Source organism: Diadema antillarum, unplaced genomic scaffold, assembly GCF_040938485.1.
Source record: "Diadema antillarum isolate AM-2024a unplaced genomic scaffold, OU_Dant_1.0 scf00000223, whole genome shotgun sequence".
In the NCBI taxonomy this organism is placed as follows: domain Eukaryota; kingdom Metazoa; phylum Echinodermata; class Echinoidea; order Diadematoida; family Diadematidae; genus Diadema; species Diadema antillarum.
Genome location: NW_027271112.1, coordinates 781,014 through 800,704, shown reverse-complemented (window position 1 = coordinate 800,704; position 19,691 = coordinate 781,014). Strand labels below are relative to the sequence as shown.

The 19,691-nt window shown below is 38.2% G+C and overlaps 1 protein-coding gene across 1 annotated transcript in view; it reads left to right on the top strand.

The window, feature by feature from the left end:
- LOC139724612 (uncharacterized) overlaps positions 1–19,456 on the top strand; it is a 28,132-nt gene extending 8,676 nt beyond the window's left edge. Inside the window, exons 5-10 of the mRNA XM_071635749.1 lie at positions 7,345–7,505; positions 8,563–8,640; positions 10,824–10,877; positions 12,489–12,627; positions 13,320–13,471; positions 14,436–19,456. Coding sequence (XP_071491850.1) covers positions 7,345–7,505; positions 8,563–8,640; positions 10,824–10,877; positions 12,489–12,627; positions 13,320–13,471; positions 14,436–14,597 — 746 coding nt within the window. The 3' untranslated portion in view covers positions 14,598–19,456. The remainder of the gene's footprint in view (positions 1–7,344; positions 7,506–8,562; positions 8,641–10,823; positions 10,878–12,488; positions 12,628–13,319; positions 13,472–14,435) is intronic.
- Positions 19,457–19,691: the final 235 nt, after the last annotated feature.

Genomic DNA, 19,691 nt, shown 5'->3' with positions numbered 1-19,691 from the left:
AGTATGTCTACAACTTGACAATGGATTGGGCTTTGCACTATTTGTCAGAAGCTTTGTCACTTTTCATCTTGCCTCGTATCCATTTCTCTGTCTCTGATGTCTATTTTTGGCTGTTTCTCTATTTTCTTTGCCTTCGTGCATAGATAGATGTACATCAATTTATTTACTCATATTTTTTTTTTTTTTGGGGGGGGGGTGATATGCACTTCGCTTACTTTTATTACGATGATTATTTGAGAGAACCACCGTGTCTCTATAACGAAAGGAATGTCATCTTCTTGTAAGGTCCTCTGGAGTTGGTGTGAGGGTGGGGGTGGGGGGGGGGGGGGTGTGGTCCAGAACATTAACGATCTTATCAATTTTGAAAAATAAAACAGCAGACATCATATTCGTATTCATATTCATATTTATGTACCACAGTATAAATGTAATTTTTTTAACCTTTTCAACTAGTGAGCAAGACGTCAATTAAAGACAACGCCTTAGGCCTGGCAAGTTAGTGTTTATGATAGAGTGGTGGCATACCAAGAGCTTAAGGCATACTGTAATTTACCATTTGCAGATAAATAAAAAAACCCAGCATTAGTGCTTCAAAATAGGTCTGAAATGTTATTTAGGGATAGAAACAACCATGATGTAAAAATTTGAACAAGTATAATTGATGTTAAGTATTGTTAAATATAGAAAATGTGAACAATAGTTTTAATAAAAATGTTTCCAGACTAAACTGTCGACAGTTATGCTTTAATGAGAAAAATAGTGATATCTCCTTATATTTTAGGCTCTATTGCAAAAATTTTATATGGTAGGATGTTTTGTGATACAACTGACCTACATATATGCATCAAAAGTGATATCTTGAAATTTTTTTTAATCACTGCTCCCAAAGGTAAACAGGACCTTTAAAACAGGTGGTGGTTGAAGGATTAGAGGAATTACCAGGTGACCAGTCCGATCATGTCATTCTATGGGGCTTGGGCCAAAGTTCTTCAAGTCCTTTAAAGAGTCTGTTTATTGCATGAGAGGCTCTGTATCAGGGCTCTGCCTTTCTTTGCTATTAGTCACCTAAAAGAGTAAGGTGTTATTCTTCATGTGAATTCAGACATGGACAGTCTTGGGATTACAGATGATCTGTGTTAAAGACAACGTTCATAAGGGCTGCAAAGGTTTAATTATGGCAATCTGCTCACATCCTGGCTTGAGAATGGAAGCCCCTCGAGAGAATTTTAATATAACCAGACCAACTCTTCAAGTCATACACTGTACATGACAAATTTGTAGGTCTGTAGATCTACAAATGTATAAAGCACAGGTTCCCTGAGTAGCCTGCCATTAAAAGTCAGTGTACAACGTATCTAGGCACAATAATTTATGTGCTTACATAGTACTTCTTTAAAAGAGAAATATTTTATATTGTATGTCATCCAATATTTTTTTCTGAAAACAGCTTTTCATTTATATCATATCTTTGGTCATATTCCCTTTGTTTGCATTCATTATGTACTGTAAAACGAGGAATGTTTGCGTGCATTTTAATTTCGCGAATTTCGTGAGCGCCAAGATTCGCAAAATTAAAATGCACGCGAAATTTCTTATCTACACTATATACGCATTGAATGCCAGTGGCCATTCGTGAAAATTTCATGCCACGAAGAAGGCCGTCGGCTCCAATTCGCGAAAATCTCATGCCGCAAATATATTATGTTTTACAGTTTTCAAAAAGCTGCATCACTTCGGTAATCTTTCACATTTGTCCCCAAGTTGATACCTGTCTTTTGGGTATCTGTCTGAAAGTTTATAGTTTATTGAAGCTTCCTGATCCCACAAGCAATGACAATAAGGAGTTTCCAGGACAAACACTGTAAGAGTTCCAGTCTAGCAAATTGGGGGGGTCTTGAGTTGGAATCCCATTTTCTTTTCTCAATCATCATCTATATCTGGTCAGGTTCCCTTTGATTACATTTATGATATTTGCACTTGGCTGGATTTGAACCCAAAACCTCTTTGTTGGAATCCAGTGCCCTGACCACTGTACCTCAGCATTTACTTCCTCACTCTACTGATGGAAACATGCAAATTGTGGAGTCAGGCCAGACATCTTTTGGTATTTCACACTGTAGTAGGCCCCAACCAATTACTGTACAATGTAAATAATCTGTTCTAACTGCTGTTGAATGATTGGCAAAATCCACCTGTTTGTATCAGGCTGAGTGGCTCTGCTTCCTAGAGAATTGTATCATTTCAGTGACTGTGGGAGTGATGTGTGGACAGTTGTTTTGCAGCATTTTGATTGCCTTGGGATTCAACAATTTGCTGACCGCATTTTGATGATCAGATGATTTGTGCTTTAAAAAAGCCTCTTGAAGGAAAGTGGACTCATACAGTGTAATAGCCAGGGCTTCTCTGCCAAGTGTCTGCACTAAAATGGAGAAAACCAAAGACCGAACTTAAAATATGCTAGAATTGGAATTCATTGGGGTTTTGTAACATGATGAAATATAGATTTAGGAGTTTGACTCTGAAAGGTGTCAGATTGTTTCCATATATCATTAATCCCTATTGTTATTGTTGTTATCATTTTAATTGTAGTTGTTGTTATTTCTTTTTCAATTTTTGTTTATCATCACAGGAGGCCCCAGGCTCAATTACAACTAACATTCACTACTTGATTTCTGCTCAGATCTTTGTAGAGACCCATTCTTGGTGTCTTAAATGGAGACAGTGTCATCATGTTTTGAATACTCTGAACCCTTCATGTTTACTCACTGCAGTTATACCACTAGTTTACTGCCATTTGTCACCTCAACGCCGCCCCCCCCCCCCCAAAAAAAAAAAAGCTTGACGTAAACAAGCACTACCCTTGTCTCATGAATACACACAAACTCAACAAAGAACAAGCAAACAACCTACATTGTACATTATTATGAAAGAATGAGCACTTTGGCCATAATGTTTATTAACGAAACCAAAGTGAAGCCTTACAATTCTCAGTCAAGGGCCAGTGATAGACAATGTTGTTTTTAAAAGAGGAGAATATTATCTCTTTTTCAGTATTCTGATGAGATAATCTCATGACTTCTAAAAATATTGGTTCAAAAAAAGAATGTCAATGAATACAGAATGGCAAACCAAGCACATTAATGTATGATACACCCAGACAGCATGTGTGTCTTGGCAGTCCTGTAGATACCCTGGACTGCTGAATTGGCTGCTACTCGAAGGCAGGAAATTGAACACAGTCTGGGCCATGAGTACCATCACATGTTTCTTGTTTGTTAGGCAGCTGTCTCTTTGAGAAGTGGAAGTTGTCTACTCTGTCATGCCTCCTCTTCAATCCCATGGCTGTCCATTAATCTAAGCCTCATGGTTCTCAGTTGATTAGGACCCAGAGTGGATTTGCCAGCCGAGTACGTTGTATTATCACAAGTTGATTCTGGCGGACAATAACCCATTGTAAATATCTAGAGAAAATCTCATCCACTGACTTATATTTGATTGGTCTAGTACAATAAAGTTGACTTTCAGGGATATTACCATAGGTTGTTGAGCTGCCATACATGGTACACACATGTACAATATTAAAAGTAAGTTTCAAACCTGTGACAAGCTTTACCATAGGTTTTAAATGCTGCATAAGATCTTATAGTGAAGGATTGAGTATAAACACCTTTGTATATTGTGTGTGGTGTGCTTCATCAGAAACTAAAAACAATTAGTTCACTAGAAAGATTTTACTTGAATGACAGTAAATGAATATTTTTGACAAGAATCGTCCACAGACATCTGCATTGTAGACTGTAAATTGTCTATGTGTGATTTTTGTGTTTGGAAGCTTTTATCTGATATAAATTTTAGTTTCGTATCAAAGTATGTTATAACTTGTTATAAAATGGGTTCAAGAATGTAGCCAATTGGAAGCGCTGAAATGAGTCACGTGTGCGTGCATTATTTTCTTCAGGTATGCACTAAGAAGAGTCTCTCTTCCACCTCCCTGGCCTGACGTACGTCACAATGTTTTACACTAGCAGTGCGCACTCAATCAGTTGTTACAAGTGCGTCACGCGCTACTATACGCGCTGTCAATCCTGTAAACAACTTCTAGTTTGGGCCGCGGGCTGCCACAACAGCCGGCGGCCTTTCTTGTGCATAACAGTACGTGGCGTACGTATACTCTTATACGTACGTACAGTACTTATGTGCGGGATTTCCGAGTGCGACGTGCGTAAATGTTTGGGACGAACATTTTCGGACATCTTGACTTTTGAGCGAGTGCTACATGTAGCTGACTGGTATTGACCCACAAAGTTACGTGAATAATGCTGTTAGTTTTCGACCCATTTTATAAAACAAATGATGCACAGGATTATTTCGTGGCGTTAGTGAAGGTGCGGCTCACTCTCGAGTATTGACAACGGTTGCAAACATGCACTCGGCTGCGCCTCGTGCATGTCGCACCATTGTCAATACTCTCGAGCGCACCGCACCTTCACTAACACACTCTATCCTGTGCATCATTAGTATACTAGAAACCTCAAACAGAGCTCTGTTTAGCTATGTGTAGCTCGTTGGGTGTGCATTGTTCAATTCACTTCAGTCTGTCTTATTTCTCCACTAAAAAAACAAATGAAATACTGACAAATCAACAATGTCCACATCAAAATATTATAGTATTATTGTTATCACAAGGCATTTTATTAGATAATTTTGTGCTCTGTATAGTTCAACTGTATTATAGCACTTACAAAAGATGCACAAAATGTACAAAGTATATCAAATCCTTACAAGTATGGAAAAATATCAGTTTTCAATATTTTCTTCAAAGTGTGTTCTGAACTTTCAGACTTGATGAAAGTGGGGAGTTTGTTTGAAATGTAAATAATATGTACTTAGAATATATACCAAATATGTATGCAAATATACATTTGTGTGTGTGTGTCCTAAGGTATACAGTATTTATATATATTGAAAAGCACACAAAAAATATACAGACATAGTATACAAATGATGCACAGGATAGAGTGCGTTAGTACCAGTCAAGTACATGTAGCACTCGTTCAAGTCAAAAAGTCAAGATGTCCGAAGATGTTCGTCCCAAACATTTACGCACGTCGCACTCGGAAATCCCGCACATATACAACTGTACGTATAAGAGTATACGTACTGTACGCCACATGTTATGCACAAGAAAGGCCGGCCGGCAGCCCGAACTAGAAGTTGTTTACAGGATTGACAGCGCGTATAGTTGAGCGCGACGCACTTGTAACAACTGAGTGAGTGCGCACTGCTAGTGTAAACATTGTGACTTCAGGCCGTGCATGTTAGTGAGAAATTGATGCATGCACACGTGACTCATTTCAGCGCTTCCAATTGGCTACATTCTTGAACCCATTTTATAAAGACTATCAATAAGCAATTTGCTTTCATGACGGGGATAGCAGCCTCTGGGTAATATGGCATCGTACAAACAAAACATGCGTTTACATTGTACATGGAAACACAGAAATAAAAGCAATCTTTACAGTCTACCCTCTATTAATGTACTGACAGGCCTCTTTTTTTCTTCTTTTTTTTTGTTGAACTCGGGTCACTTTATCTTAATTATAATGTAAAGTTCAGTTCTGTTTTTCACATTATTTCTGCAGCTGTACCTGTATTAAACAGAAAGAGAAAGCACCCATTGTTTGGATTTCACTTGATCACATGCAGTTTACATTATATTGTACAAAATAATGTCCTAACCAGTAGCAAGCATGATACATCAACCAGTGTACAAAAGTTACCTGTGTGCATACATGTAAATGTACACCATTGAACATTGATAGAGTTTAACACTGAGATGTATTTTGAGTACAGTGTCACCCTGCAAACTTGATGTTTTGATTTCTTTATTAGAAGTGAAAACTTACAACTACATTCATATACAGTCAAACCTGTCTTAGTGGCCACCTGTCTATAGCGACCACCTGTCTATAGCGGCCACTGAAAAATCCCCCGAGAGAAAAGCCCTGTTAAAGACCCTGTGTATAGCGGCCACCTCTCTAACGCGACCAGCGGCCACAAATTTTGTTTCAAGCGGTAGATTTTAACCCAGGTGTATAGCGGCCAAAAACTCAATGGAGCTGTAGCCGAGCCGATAATTCAGCATGCTTTTCTGCTTTGTAGCCATGCGGGCAACGTTCAGTGATCGCCATCGCTGCATTCATCCCTCATTCAGTCATAATAATGCACTAGTGCAAGCTTTCGTCACGACAATACACATACTACATCGTAGGTCTAAAATGTGCAACAATGTCATATACACCGGCATGGTTAAATGCATGAAACACACGGTGTGTGCATACGTACACACACAGTTGTGCATGTAAGCAATGCACACAAAGTTGGATAACCTGTCTGTAACGGCCACCTGTCTATAACGGTCACTTTTTTCGTCTCCCTTGGGTGGCCGCTATAGACAGGTTTGACTGTATAAGATACAATGTATTACAGGAAGAAAGGAATGTTAGCAATATATCGTACATGATGGATTTATTTCAAAGAACATCTCAATTAACACTACGCGTGTGACACTGCATGTGTGATGGGCATCGAAATCATTTGTTCAAAATTCATTATAAATTATAAATCATTTATAATCAAGAGTACATCTTAATTTGATATTAGATGTATAATATTGTCCCTGTAGAAGACTGAATGCTGTGGTTCTTTCAGTGTACGTTTGTACAGTATGTCCCCCAGAAAATTACAATCAGATTTCTACATTGATAACTTTAGAAACTAGATGGTTAAACTGTCTGAATGCTGTTTCGGGGTGTAGAAGTACATGTATGACATCTTACCTGTATTTTGCAGAAAACCCTATTCAAATTGGTTGAGTGATCTCAGAGAAATGTGTATTGCACTGTAAAGAATGCCATGGGTCTGTTTCTTCCAAGTTTTAAAAGCACTTGGATGCTCGTGGAACTGCATATCATTGTGTGAATGCAATGGATATAACTTGGAGGGAAGGGATTACATGCTCTATAAAGATCCTCATTTCTCTTTGACCACTGTAGCAAATCAGATGGGGTTTTCTGTTAAGATGTGGGTAATAAGTTACAGTTTCATACCCTGAAATTGTATTTTGATTGATTCACTAATTTTCAACGTAATAGTTGCGGAAGATCCTGAAACAGCTGTATTTTTTTTTTTTTTGGACATACGGTACAATGTTCGTGTGTCATGCAGATTTTACTGTCATTGTCAGATTTTGCATTGATTTATCCTTTTTTTCACCTTGGTGTTCCATCAATCTGATGAAGATATATTCAAGCAATGATAAGATCCCTCTCTACCTTTTCACAGAATTAGAGCTCTTCCACAATGGTGATGGTGGCGGTAACCATGTCAACATGGGCGCTGGTTACGTTGCCGTGCCAACACCGGTTGAGTTTGATGATGCAACAACCAGTCAAACAGAGAGCAATAACCTCTTGAGTCTGAAAGGGCGGACGATTCGTAAGAAGGTAATGATGGATCAGCTTTCTTATTTTCCCATGTTAATCTGTCCAGGCTCTTATCTTTAATGAAGATGGGTTCAAAGTTTATTCCTTATTTTCTTTTTCCCCACCCACAATGAATCTTTAAAATCTTGGCATCTGTAGGTGGGGAAATTGGATGGAAAAGTCTGGATGAGATAATGCATCTCACTGCATTGAATAAATGAGCTGAATTCACTCATTGAAACTCTTATTCAAGAATTTTACAATAGAGAAGCATTTTGTTTTTCAGAGTGTTAAATTTGGATGTATTTTTCCAATATTAAGCATGTTCAAAGACTTGGTTTTATCATCATGGTGATGCTTTTCATTATTGATATTATTATTGTTTGGAGTAGTAATACTTTATATTGTTGTCATTACATCATCTGACTCATTTGTACTTTCAGCATTGTTCTTAATCATGCCATGAATATTTAAAAGAACTAGTGGCTATAATTTGAGATAAGTATTTTGTAGCTTTTGTAGAAATGCATATTATTCAGCAATCTCTGCAGAACACTGTAGAATTTATCGTTACGATAATAATAATCATTATTTTTTTGGGGGGTAGGAGGATTTTCACAAATTAAAAAAAAAAGAAAAACAAATATCCCCCACAAGCCTGAAAGTGATGTGGGACAATTTTTGGCAGCATGTTGTGGTGATAGAGATGATGTAATAAAGCATTTTTTGATGTTGTGATAGAGATGATGTAATAAAGCATTTTTTTGATGTTGTGTTATATGTTTGTGGGCTTTGCACTGCTGACATGAAACTGAATCCATGACAGTGTAGTCGACTCCTGTTATAACGAAGTCCTCGGGACCGGCAGTTTTCTTTCGTTATATAGACATATTATTATATTGAAATTTCGTTATAACCAAACAAATAAAACAATAGAAATACATAGAGTGGTTCAATTGTTGCCTGAATTTTTACTTCGTTGTAACCGGAATTTTGTTATAACCATGTTCATTATAACAGGAGTGCACTGTAGAAGATGCCATTATGTAATGCTTTGAATCAATCTGTATGTTAATAGACAAGGGATACTAAGGTACCTGTGAGACACAAGGATCCCTATCCCATCTATGAATACCTGCAGCTGAGTTATGAAGAGGTAAGCACAGTAAAGCTTATTGAAGGAGCAGTGTACTTTATTGTCAAACTGCCTTTAATAGCAGCCACTTTCCGTATGTGTCCACTGAAAAATCCCCCTCCCCTCCCCTCCTTGAATAAAAGAAGAAATAAGAAGCCATGTTTAAGACTGTGTGCATAGTGATGACAAATTTTGTATCCCATGATAGATCTTCAAACTGTAGCTGGACACAAACCCATTCTCAGTGCTCTGAAGCTGAGCCAATAATTCAGCATGTTTTTCTCTGTTGCAGCCGTGCTGGTTTTAGTGTACTTCACTTGCACATTGTATTAAACATTTTACGTCTGAGATATTTCAAATGGCTAACATGTGATACATCTAGATGTATGAATGACATTATGTGATACATCCATACTCTTGGATAAAATAACACAACACAGGAAAAAGACTGATGAAGACAAATGTCTATCCCATTATAGACACATTTCTAGGGCTGGGCTAGAAGTCTTCTTTCTGTCCTGTAATTTTCATCTGTTGTTTCTTTGCACAGAAGTCTTTAGTCAGAGCAAGCAAGTGCTTGCACCAGTTTCAGTTTCAGTTTGACTTTATTTCTGCATTTTTTAATGAAATTCATACAAATTAATGTCACATGTGTATTTTGAACAAAATGTAAATGGTTCACAGTATGATAATCCCCATATAGAGTATTATGAACCAGTGCAATGGAATACAAAAAAAAAAGAAAATAAGAAAAAATCAACAATACACTTATTTCCAGCTTGAGAGAGAAAAGGAAAAAACAAATATAATAATGTAGTTATTCTTCTCTTTGATGTGTCTCATATAATGCTTGTTATTTTATAGGTGATACTCACTGGAAGAAAAATTTAGTACATACATGTATTTCCTTTTGTGTGTGTGTGTGTGTGTGTGTCTACGGACAAAAATTAAAGAGGGATATCTTGCTGCGGGAATTGATTTAATGGAAGACAGACCTGGAAATTTTCTCTAGCTATTTGATAGAAAGTGAAGAGGTTGTCAGATTTATTTCAATCATGGCAGAATTGTGGCGCAGTTTTCATCTTCATTTCATTGAGTGGATCAGTATCCATCCGAGTGTATTTATTTCCCTTTATTGATTCAGCATTTTTTTTACCCAGTGTAGCCCCATCAGTGGTTTATACACTGTTATTCAAGGGGGCACTGCCACAGAATAACACAATACAACAGTTAATTCAACACACACAAAAATAACAAATCAAGGACATCCCGATATACATTGCTGGAATATCAAAACGATGTCAATGCTGTGTGTAAAGTTGAGTAAAGTGTATGAATCAGGAGGTTGATTCTTTCCTGAACTAAATGTAGTAGAGAGTTGTATGTCTTCCTGTAGTAGCATTGTGCTTGTCACTGTGAGGAGTTTAGTACCCTCAAGGCATAACTTGAGCTTTGAATCAGTCTTTTATTGAAACCAAACACAAATCTGTCTATCAATGAGTAATCTGAGAAAAAACTAAGAAGCAAACTCTCCCCATCAGTGATCATATAACACTTCTTTCAACATGTTTCATTCTTGACTACTACTGTAAACGTCAATATTTTTGCGCGATTAATTTTTTGCGCTGAGCGGCTCGACAACATATTCGCGGGTTCTTAAATTCGTGCTCCGCAGCGGGTTAATACACAGTCGCTGTTTTCATCCAGCGATGCCAGCGTACGATAAGCGACGTAGCAAGCGGCGCGAGTGCGAGTACAAGCGCTCAACTACGTAGTACATGTATTTTACTCGATACATGTACTGTAGTACTGGTACATGATTGTACTGTAGTCGCGGGGATGTAGCACACCAATCGGCCGTGGGCTCGGTGTGTGCAGTGTATGCGGTGCGTGCGATGATACTGCTATAATATGCGTAAACATGCCTGTGCTACGTAGCAGTATCATCGACGAAGCGCACACAATTCAGGCCGCTCAAAAATGTGCATAGAAAATTGCGAAGATATATTTGCGCGTTTTTTAATTCGCGCTAGCCGAACGTAGCGCGAAATCCGCGAAAACTAATGTACCGCAAAAATTTCCACGTTTACAGTAGTCTTGGTATTAGAGTGAACAAAGCCCACACAAAGCACTCTTTGTTGATAGCTGGCGATGTCTGTTTCCTGGTTGTAATTTGAGTTCTCTTCTCTCTTTGTCTCCTGCAGGCTTTTTTCCTCTCCTATGGCCTTGGTTGTTTGAGTGTAGAGGATGCAAACAAGGTAAGATGGAGGTCTCGTATTCATCAATTCATCTGTCAATTTGGAGGCATGGCAGAAAAGTGGCAGAGAAAAAAATTATGATGCCTGATATATGTTGGGTTTTTCTCCCTCACTATGTGGGAAAGCGATCCACTAAACATCTGTAACAACAGAATAATTTGATGACGATGGCAACAAAATTTGTTGCAATGATGTACCTCACAAGTCTACCGTTGATCTACAGTATACAGAGACTCCAACTCTCCCGCTTTCGACAGGAGATCTCCCGCGGAAAGCCCATTTTTGCACAATCTCTCGTTCTCCCGTTTGAGATTTGATTTCTCCCGCCCTGGCTCTGTGTCTCCTGTTGGAAAGGATTTCTTACTTATTGCCATCGTATGTTGAAAAATAAGCCTTAGATAGCACGAGAGAGCATCTAGAACCCTAGACTGGACCCCGGCCGCAAGGAATTTCGCGCTTCACGCACATCAACTTAGAATCTCCCGTTTGCTAGGGGTTTCAGGCGGGAGAATCTCTAGATCAGAAGGTGCTTGGGGTTGAAGTCTCTGAGTATACATTTTATATCGTCCTTCATTTGTTTTGTTTTGTTTTTTATTATAAAAAATACTCCCAAATGAATGAATTGTATCCTTCTCGACAGACAGTTGTAGTCCAGTGATAACTTTAATTTTTTGAGGAATGTGAAAAAGGGGTTATGCATGTACTGATAGCTGAATTATGAATTAAAAACATGATTATTATACTTGTGTATGCAAACCCTTGCAGAGATTGTGAGGAGCCGACATCATCAGATATTTTGATGTGTAATATTACTACTTTTGAAAGAGTAAAGTTTTGAAAGTGCTCAGTTTTCTTTGATAGTATAGATTCAATTTTCGGCCCTTGTCTGTCTGATATTACTCTGTTCATAAAAGTAACCTTACGAGGTAAAATTGCATTTCGAAAGTGTCTTTTTGATTATTCACTAGTAGAGAGATATTTCAAAATAAGTAGAATGGAGTTACTACAGAAAGTCTGTAGGTACTGTCAATCATGGAGAGGAGGAGGGGGGGGGGGGGGGGGGAGGGGGGAATACTGAGTGCATGCCTGATATCCATTGAAGTCTACTGCAGTCTAGGTGCAGCTTAATCCATTGAGAACGAGTCCCGAGTATACTCGGGCAGGTGTCTATAGAAACTGAGTGTTGTAGCAAAATCAGTCCGTCCTCAACGGGTTACCTTTCTGAGGCAGACACAATAGCAATGCCTCCAAAGCTGTTGTCAGGGCAACGATTGCAGTAAAATTTGAGAGACCCGTAGATACAAAGGGTCATTGACAGCACTCACAGAATTTAGATATTACCTTGTAGAGGGATTGTTGATAATTTCATTGTTACTTCAATCTTCTTTGTTTGTGGCCAGAAAGATTGTCTTTTGTTGTTGTTTGTGTGTTCTACATGACTTCTGTTCATGTGCATCAATGCCACATTTGGAGGTATACAGTGAGTATATCAAGAAGAGTCTTAGTCATATTAGTAAATAATCAGTACATTATGGTTTCACCTTCAACAAGATTCATATAAAGTTTAATGACCTGTTATTGGAAATGTCTGTTTTTTTCTGGTTGCCATAGAAACAACTGGATCTGAGTGAAATGTGGAGAATGTTTAGCCGACTCCAACCCAGCTTTGTCCCAAACTACATCGTCTATCACTACTTCCGCAGCAAGGGCTGGGTTCCAAAGACGGGACTCAAGTTTGGAGCTGATTTCAGTAAGTGGCTACAAGCAGAATTCAAATCTTGTCTCTGTCAGTTTTTCTTACTGTTCTCTATTCTTTTTTTTCAAAGCTGCCAACTATTATTAAAAATTAAGTAATTAGTAGTAATTTTGAGCATTCGACTTCAATCCCAGAGGATGCCAGTGGCATTTAGATTCCTGGGGTCCATTTCATGGATGTCGTATGAGAGACTTTTCGCTTTCAAGACACACTTGTAAGACACTCCATGAAATGGATTTTACTTGTCTTTGAAAGTCTCTCATAGCTACATATGACTGACTTTATTTGGCCATTCTGAGATTTACAAATGTATGTAAAGACTTGAATGTGATGACTTCATTTGAGATTCCTGTATGTCTGTCTGGTCTGTCTGTCCAATCCAGATCTTATCATTGCAATAGAAGAAAATAGGTTCAGAGGATTTCTGTAGTGCTTTGCCTAGGTTTATTTCATGAGGTTTAAAACTTTCACCAATTTTATTTACCAAGATTGCTTCTTTCACCCAATGCGCATTTATATTTGGATTTTGGTTTCCTTTAAAGATGACGTCTATAAAGGTCATGAAACCAAAGAAGAAAAGAAGTAAATAGAATCAATTATAGAAATCCATCTTGCTGTGATGACATTCATCTCTCTAAGAATGTTTCTTTATGGTTTCCTGTCCACTCACTGCCATCCATGTCCAGTCATCTACAAGAAAGGCCCGCCATTCTACCATGCAAGCTACTGTGCCTACGTCACTATGGTCAATGAAGAGGATGTCGAACAGGGCGGCATCACCAAGATGAACTGGACGTCCCTCATCGGAATGGACCGCGTCATTGAAAATGCCTCTAAGGTCAGATATTGTCTGTTTTCATAACAAAACTGATACATATCATGTCTTAGACCCACATGTCTAAAATCATGTCAGAACTGCAGAGACATAATTTTGTGTCTGTGTGTTATTGTGTGTGATGTGATTGATATGTGTTATAGAAAATAAAAAGAAGAATATATCTTAAAGGGATGGTACAGTATTGGTGGAGATGAGAATTGGGCTTTCAACTTTTTGCGAGATACCAAGAAAACACCTATAAAATAGTACAGAGCATACCATTTGAAGAGGAATTCAAATTTTATTTGATGAAAATCGGGTTTGGAATAACTGAAACATCCAAAAACAAAGTAAAACAAAGCGATCATAATAAAAGGTGGGTCCCACACTTTATTAGAATCGCTCTGTTTTGTATATCTCAGCCATTTCAAAACCTATTTTCATCAAATAAACGTGGAATTCCTCATGGAATTACATTCTCTTTCAGATTTCATAAGAGGTTTCTCATTATCTCACTAAAAAATGTTAGAAACCTGAAATTAGGTCTCAACCAAAACTATACGATCCCTTTAACTGCATATTGACATGGAAGACCTGTAGCTCTTATTGAAATTATTATGTATGACTGCATTGAGACATATCAAATGGTTTCTCTTAATTACAGCTGCAAGGTGTGAATTATTTGTATATTGGTTCATCAGTCATCAGAGCTGCAGACAACCAAAAATAAGGCGGATCATGAGCACTCATGTACATACACACACACACATGAGATTCTCAACAAATTTTATGGCGCCTTGACACAAAATACTGAAGTGACTATGCTTCTATCACCAACTCGCTACTGAAATATCAATGTAAGATCTTTTGGGGGCTTAAAGTTATCCTGTAAAAATGATGTAGGGGGCTATTATAGACCCTGCCCCGGTTATTGAGGGAAAAGCCATGTAACAGATTGTAAATCTTATTCTCTTTGTGTCCCTAGGAACTGATGTTCTGCTTCGTCATCAAGCCCAGCTCCCTTAGCAAGCGAGATCTGGAGTCCCCTGCCTGCATCCCACATTTCCGGGTCCAGGAAATGCTGCTGAAGCGATGGGTGCCGTCAAGGGAGAGACAAGGTTTGACGGAGGAGGAGGAGGTAACCTAGCAACACACTCCACCCTGGAGAGAATAGCTTCATCAGACTCGACTGCCTGCTCCTAACGTGCCTATCACAATCATAACAATTATTCATTTGAAGATATTTTTGTCCGTAATTTCCTCATAAAACTATAGAATTCTGTTACCAGCACTCGCATTGTAGCGGGAGACTAGTCAAGAAAGTTTTGAATTGTGTGAAACATTTGTAGAAAATTCATCAAGTAGTAAACCAGAATTGCCATATATATGTATAAAAATATATTAAGTGCAGGACAAGCCATGCGTTGTACAAGAAAATATGACACAGTCTGCTCGGCACTGTGTCACAGTTATATGCTGGATATAGATAGGTTAGAAATATTATGTTACGGCTCTTATTTGTGTGTTTTGTCTGACCGAAAAATGCATGTATTTTGTCTCCACTAAGCGTATGAATGGAAGTGTCAGTGATCAGGTCAGTAAGTTCTGTATTTTGTAGATCCTACGACCTTCAGCTTTTGTGAGTGGTGACAGATTCTCTCGGTCTGTTAGGAAATGAGTTGACATCAGTATTGAAATCAGAACTGAGTGCAGTCTCCTTAGGTGAAAGAATTATCCCATGTGATTGGTTTTTGGAGGTTTGACTTAAGAACAAACACTGCTGCTGTCATGTGAGACGTAAGCTGATGAGAGATGTCGGCTCTTTGGGGATTTTGTCTGCTTCCTCTCATATTGCTTCTCTGCCCTTGCCAGAGTTACCCGTGTTCTTTTCGCCCAAACCAGCAACTCAGCTTGTTATACCATATGTCCCCCCAAAAAAAATTACAACGGAACCCTCCGCAATGATAACTTTGAAAACAGTGAATCAGTCCATATACATTTTCAGGGTATGGAACTATAAATTGTTACTGACATCTTACAGAAAACCCCATCCGATATGCTTCAGTGGTCAAAGAGATATGAGGAGTTTTGCAGAGCATGTCAGGAATCCCTTCCCTCCAAGTTCTGTCCAATGTGTTCACACATTAGTATGCAGTTCCAAGAGTATCCACGTGCTAAATTTGGAAGAATCAGACCCATGACATGCTTTACAACAATCCACATTCCTCTGTGACCACTTAACCAAATTGAATAGGGTTTTCTGCAAAATATAGCTTAGATGTTATAGTTTATGACCTTAGACAGTTTAATCATATTGGTAGTTATCAGCACGAAAATCCGATTGTCATGTTTTTTTTGGGGGGAGGGGGGCATACTGTAGACCGTGGTCTGTCCCAGGCAGTGTGCAGCTGAGTGTCATAGGCAGCTGAAGGTAATAGGTTAATTGAATGAAGTAGGCTTTGAGTGTGTACCAGTGTGAGGCTGGCCTAGTATAAAGTGGCTTTTTAACCCCCTTTGTGCTGAAGATTCAAATGTGCTCCAATTCACACACAAACCTATGGACATGAAATGAATGCGGCAAACAGAGGTAATAAACCTGGCGCTCTCAACGGCACTAGGAGACGAGAAGGTTTCCACTACAGGTGGTGTTACCATGGCGATTTTGCAAGTGATGAGGTGCTTCTCGACAGATTGATTTGGTTGTTTTTATTCTTGCCTCTAGTGATGGAGTGTTTGTGCACACAGGAGTGCATTAAATCAGTTACCTCCCCCGGTTTCTTGGAGCCTGATGGATGTGTAGTTCATAACCGCCTGTGGGCAGAAATCAAAAGTGATACGTTTCCAAGAGATAAAATCCGAGTGTGAACAATTGCTTGTATGAAAGCACAGCCATGTGTCGTATGATTGTTATTAATTCTTAGAGTGAAGAAAAAAGAGCTGTAATATATTTACAGCCTCAAAACCTCAGTCTTTATGAAATTCATGCTGCTTACTAATCTATTTTGCAATGATCTCAATGGGTTGTCACATACAAATTTTTTTGTACACTATCAGTAGAAAGCTGCAGTGAATATAGAAAGCAGTAGGAAGTTAAGTCCGTAGAAGAGTTAGACCAGTAAACATTTTGTGCAAAGTAAAAAAGAGAAACATTGCAATCGTAGAAAAAAAATAGAAATGATGGTAATTAGATATTAAAAATCATAGAAGTCAACTGACTAGTTTCCACCTTCAAACTTAGCCCATCTGAAATATTTTTTTTTTCGTGTGCCTTTGCAATGCCATAGTTTCTGTTCAAACTCATAAAAGCTCAAAGGAAACTGAAATGACACTTTGGTGCACTACCTTGAACATTTGTGATGTGATGTCAGCCATGGCACATTCCTTAGTGCTTAGCGTTACAAAGTTGTCAAATCAAGGACACTTACAATTTCTCTTTTTCTGTCCCATATATGCTGCTGGTTCCACTGTCTAGGACTTACTAGGATATCGTTAAAGACCCCATAGCATGAGTTGAGAAGATTAGATTTACTGTAGGGGTCCATATTTTTGCGCAATTAAATTTTCGCATTAGCGGCTCAAAAACATATTCGTGGGTTATTTAATTCGCGCTGTACAATTATCAACCAGTTCAAAATGTGCAGAGAAGATGTCTTCTCAGTTTTTAGAATTCGTGCTAGATGCTAGCCAGAACTAGTGCGAAATATGCAAAAATGAATGTACTGCAAAAATTTTTACATTTACAGTAGTTGATCATCATTCGATGTCCACATTCAAAAACCATGGCTAGTGCAGGCTTGCTAATATAGAATCGCCCTTCAGCAAATATGTGCGTCAAATCGTAGACTCATTAGTAATGCTCAACTCCAGTCAAGTTTCTTCGGCTGTATGTGTACTTACATAGAGGTAGTGATAAAGCTGCACACGATTCACTACGGGGATTTCAGAATATATCCTAGTCAGGCCACGATACCAGGTCTTTAATCCTTACTTTATTAGCAAAGAATGTGGGGTGTTTAGGCACTGTGTTGGTTTACAGTTCAGGTCTGGAGTTTGTAGCCTAGTGGTCACAGGGTTTGTTATACCAACCAGAAGGTCCTCAGTTTGAACCAATGCCTAATATAGGGGGTGGTGTGATGCAGAGATGGGTAATTCCCACAACCCAATCCGCGGTGCCAGTGATCGGATGCTAGCCTTGATGTCAGGCAACAACCAAATGGGATTCAGTGTCTCATCACCATGGAGTTGAGTTTACTCCTTCACTACTTCCCACATAAACAGGTATGAAAACTCCCCACAGATGAGCTGTAAGACTTAAGGCAAGGGTGAGTACGGGTTGGAGTAGAATTTATTTTACTTGTAACAAATCTGTGGCATTGTATTAGCCTACAAGTCTGTATAAACATGTACATGTATTATGCAGTAAGGTTTATTGTAAATAGGAATAGCAAAAGATCATATTTTCTCTTGGTATTATGAAAAAAAAAAAGTGTAAAAATAATTTGATAAACAGAGTTATTATTCATTCTACCATAGCAGCTGATGATCACTGTAAATACATTGTAGCACACACTGAAAAGTGAGTCCAGATGTTTAGATTTCTTATGATATTAGTTTTGAAGTGTGAATAGGTAAGATTGCTGGTGTGTTGTGTATTGAATGTTCTGTAAACCCTGTTCACACCAAGAAAATGAGAATGGTCTTGTTGAGAGGGAACAAGGAAACTGGTGCAATGTAGGTTTTGCTTTCAGAGGAGGTACATTCCTGGAGCATAAGTGATGTTGAGGTTATGTTGTTACCATGGTAACTTACTCTGTTCGCAGGAAGAAGACTGGTATGGCACCATGTGAGAAGATGACAAATTGTTCAGTTGTGAAGAATTTATAATGCTCATCTCAAGGTCCAGTTTGGGCAGTCCTTAAAGGGACTCTCCATTTTGCCTTCAAGCTGACTTTTATAAGAAGATTAAAATCATCCAAGTTAATTTCGTTTCATTTAAATCTAATCAAAGACAAACAAATTCTAAAGTTGACATTCTTTTTCTTCAGACATTGATATTGTCAGAATCATGTATTTAGATTAGTTTAGACACTGATGTCATAGACTTTCAGCCCTCTCATTGGTTGTACATTTTACAAATTGTACATCAATATGTTCTACACCAGTTTTCTTTTTCTATTTTTTCTTTTAACAATTCAGCAGCTATACACATGTAGCTCCTCACTGTTCAAAGTAAATAATGATAAACTTTACAGATCTGGAGCCATTTATTATAAAGAATATCTCTTCTTGATTTACATCAGAAATTAAAATTTGATGACTTTCTGTGTGCAAGAGAAAGGGAGACTTCTTAGGCGAGGCTAGCATCACTCATTGTATTTGATTTCGTGATTTTATTCTGTCTATGGCAGTCAACTAAACATAGATTGCATTATCATTTGAAGTCATAAGTTTGGATGTCCAGTTATATAATAGATCATCTTGGTCAACTGCTAGATTATATGGTCTGTTTGTAGATGAATATATTGTGATGTGGTTTGATGCTAATAGATTTGTCCTTTAAATTACATATGATGGTGTATACTGCACAATGTATACACATGTAAAAGTATACAAGGGTACGATGCTGCAGAATGTCACAGCAAGTTTTAATCTTGCAGAACCATAATGTAAGCTGCCAATCAGATAGGCTGTTGCTGTTTTTGTGTGGGTTTTTTTTTTTTTCTGTTATAGGTAAGTTTGTTGAGTTTTTGTCAAACAATCTCCTGTAATGTAGATTGAACATTGTATATGCTGCCATTGTATGTCACAAATGCCATTTATATGTGTATTATTTCCAGTTGTATTTAAGGTAAAAGGAAGCCCTGGTAGTGAGTAGATGACTTTATTTTCTCATAAATGCTCTTTCATTTTTCACCAGCATGTTACTTAAGGACAAGTCCACCTTTATATACTGTATACGCTGTTATTTTCGCGTACAGATATTTTCGCGAATGACGAGGTCATAAACATTTTCGCTTGACGTTGTTTTCGTGAAACGCCGCCGACGCTTACGTTAATGCTCTATTTACACAGCGCATGGAGTCATTGTTGCGTGTTGTTAAATTCGCGATCCAACTGTGATTGCGAAATTTGCGAAAATTAAACCCTCGCGAAAATAACAGCTTGTACAGTACATTGTACATTAGGACTGAGAGAATGCAGCAATATAAAGTACAAATGTAGAACACGTCAGTGTAAGTTG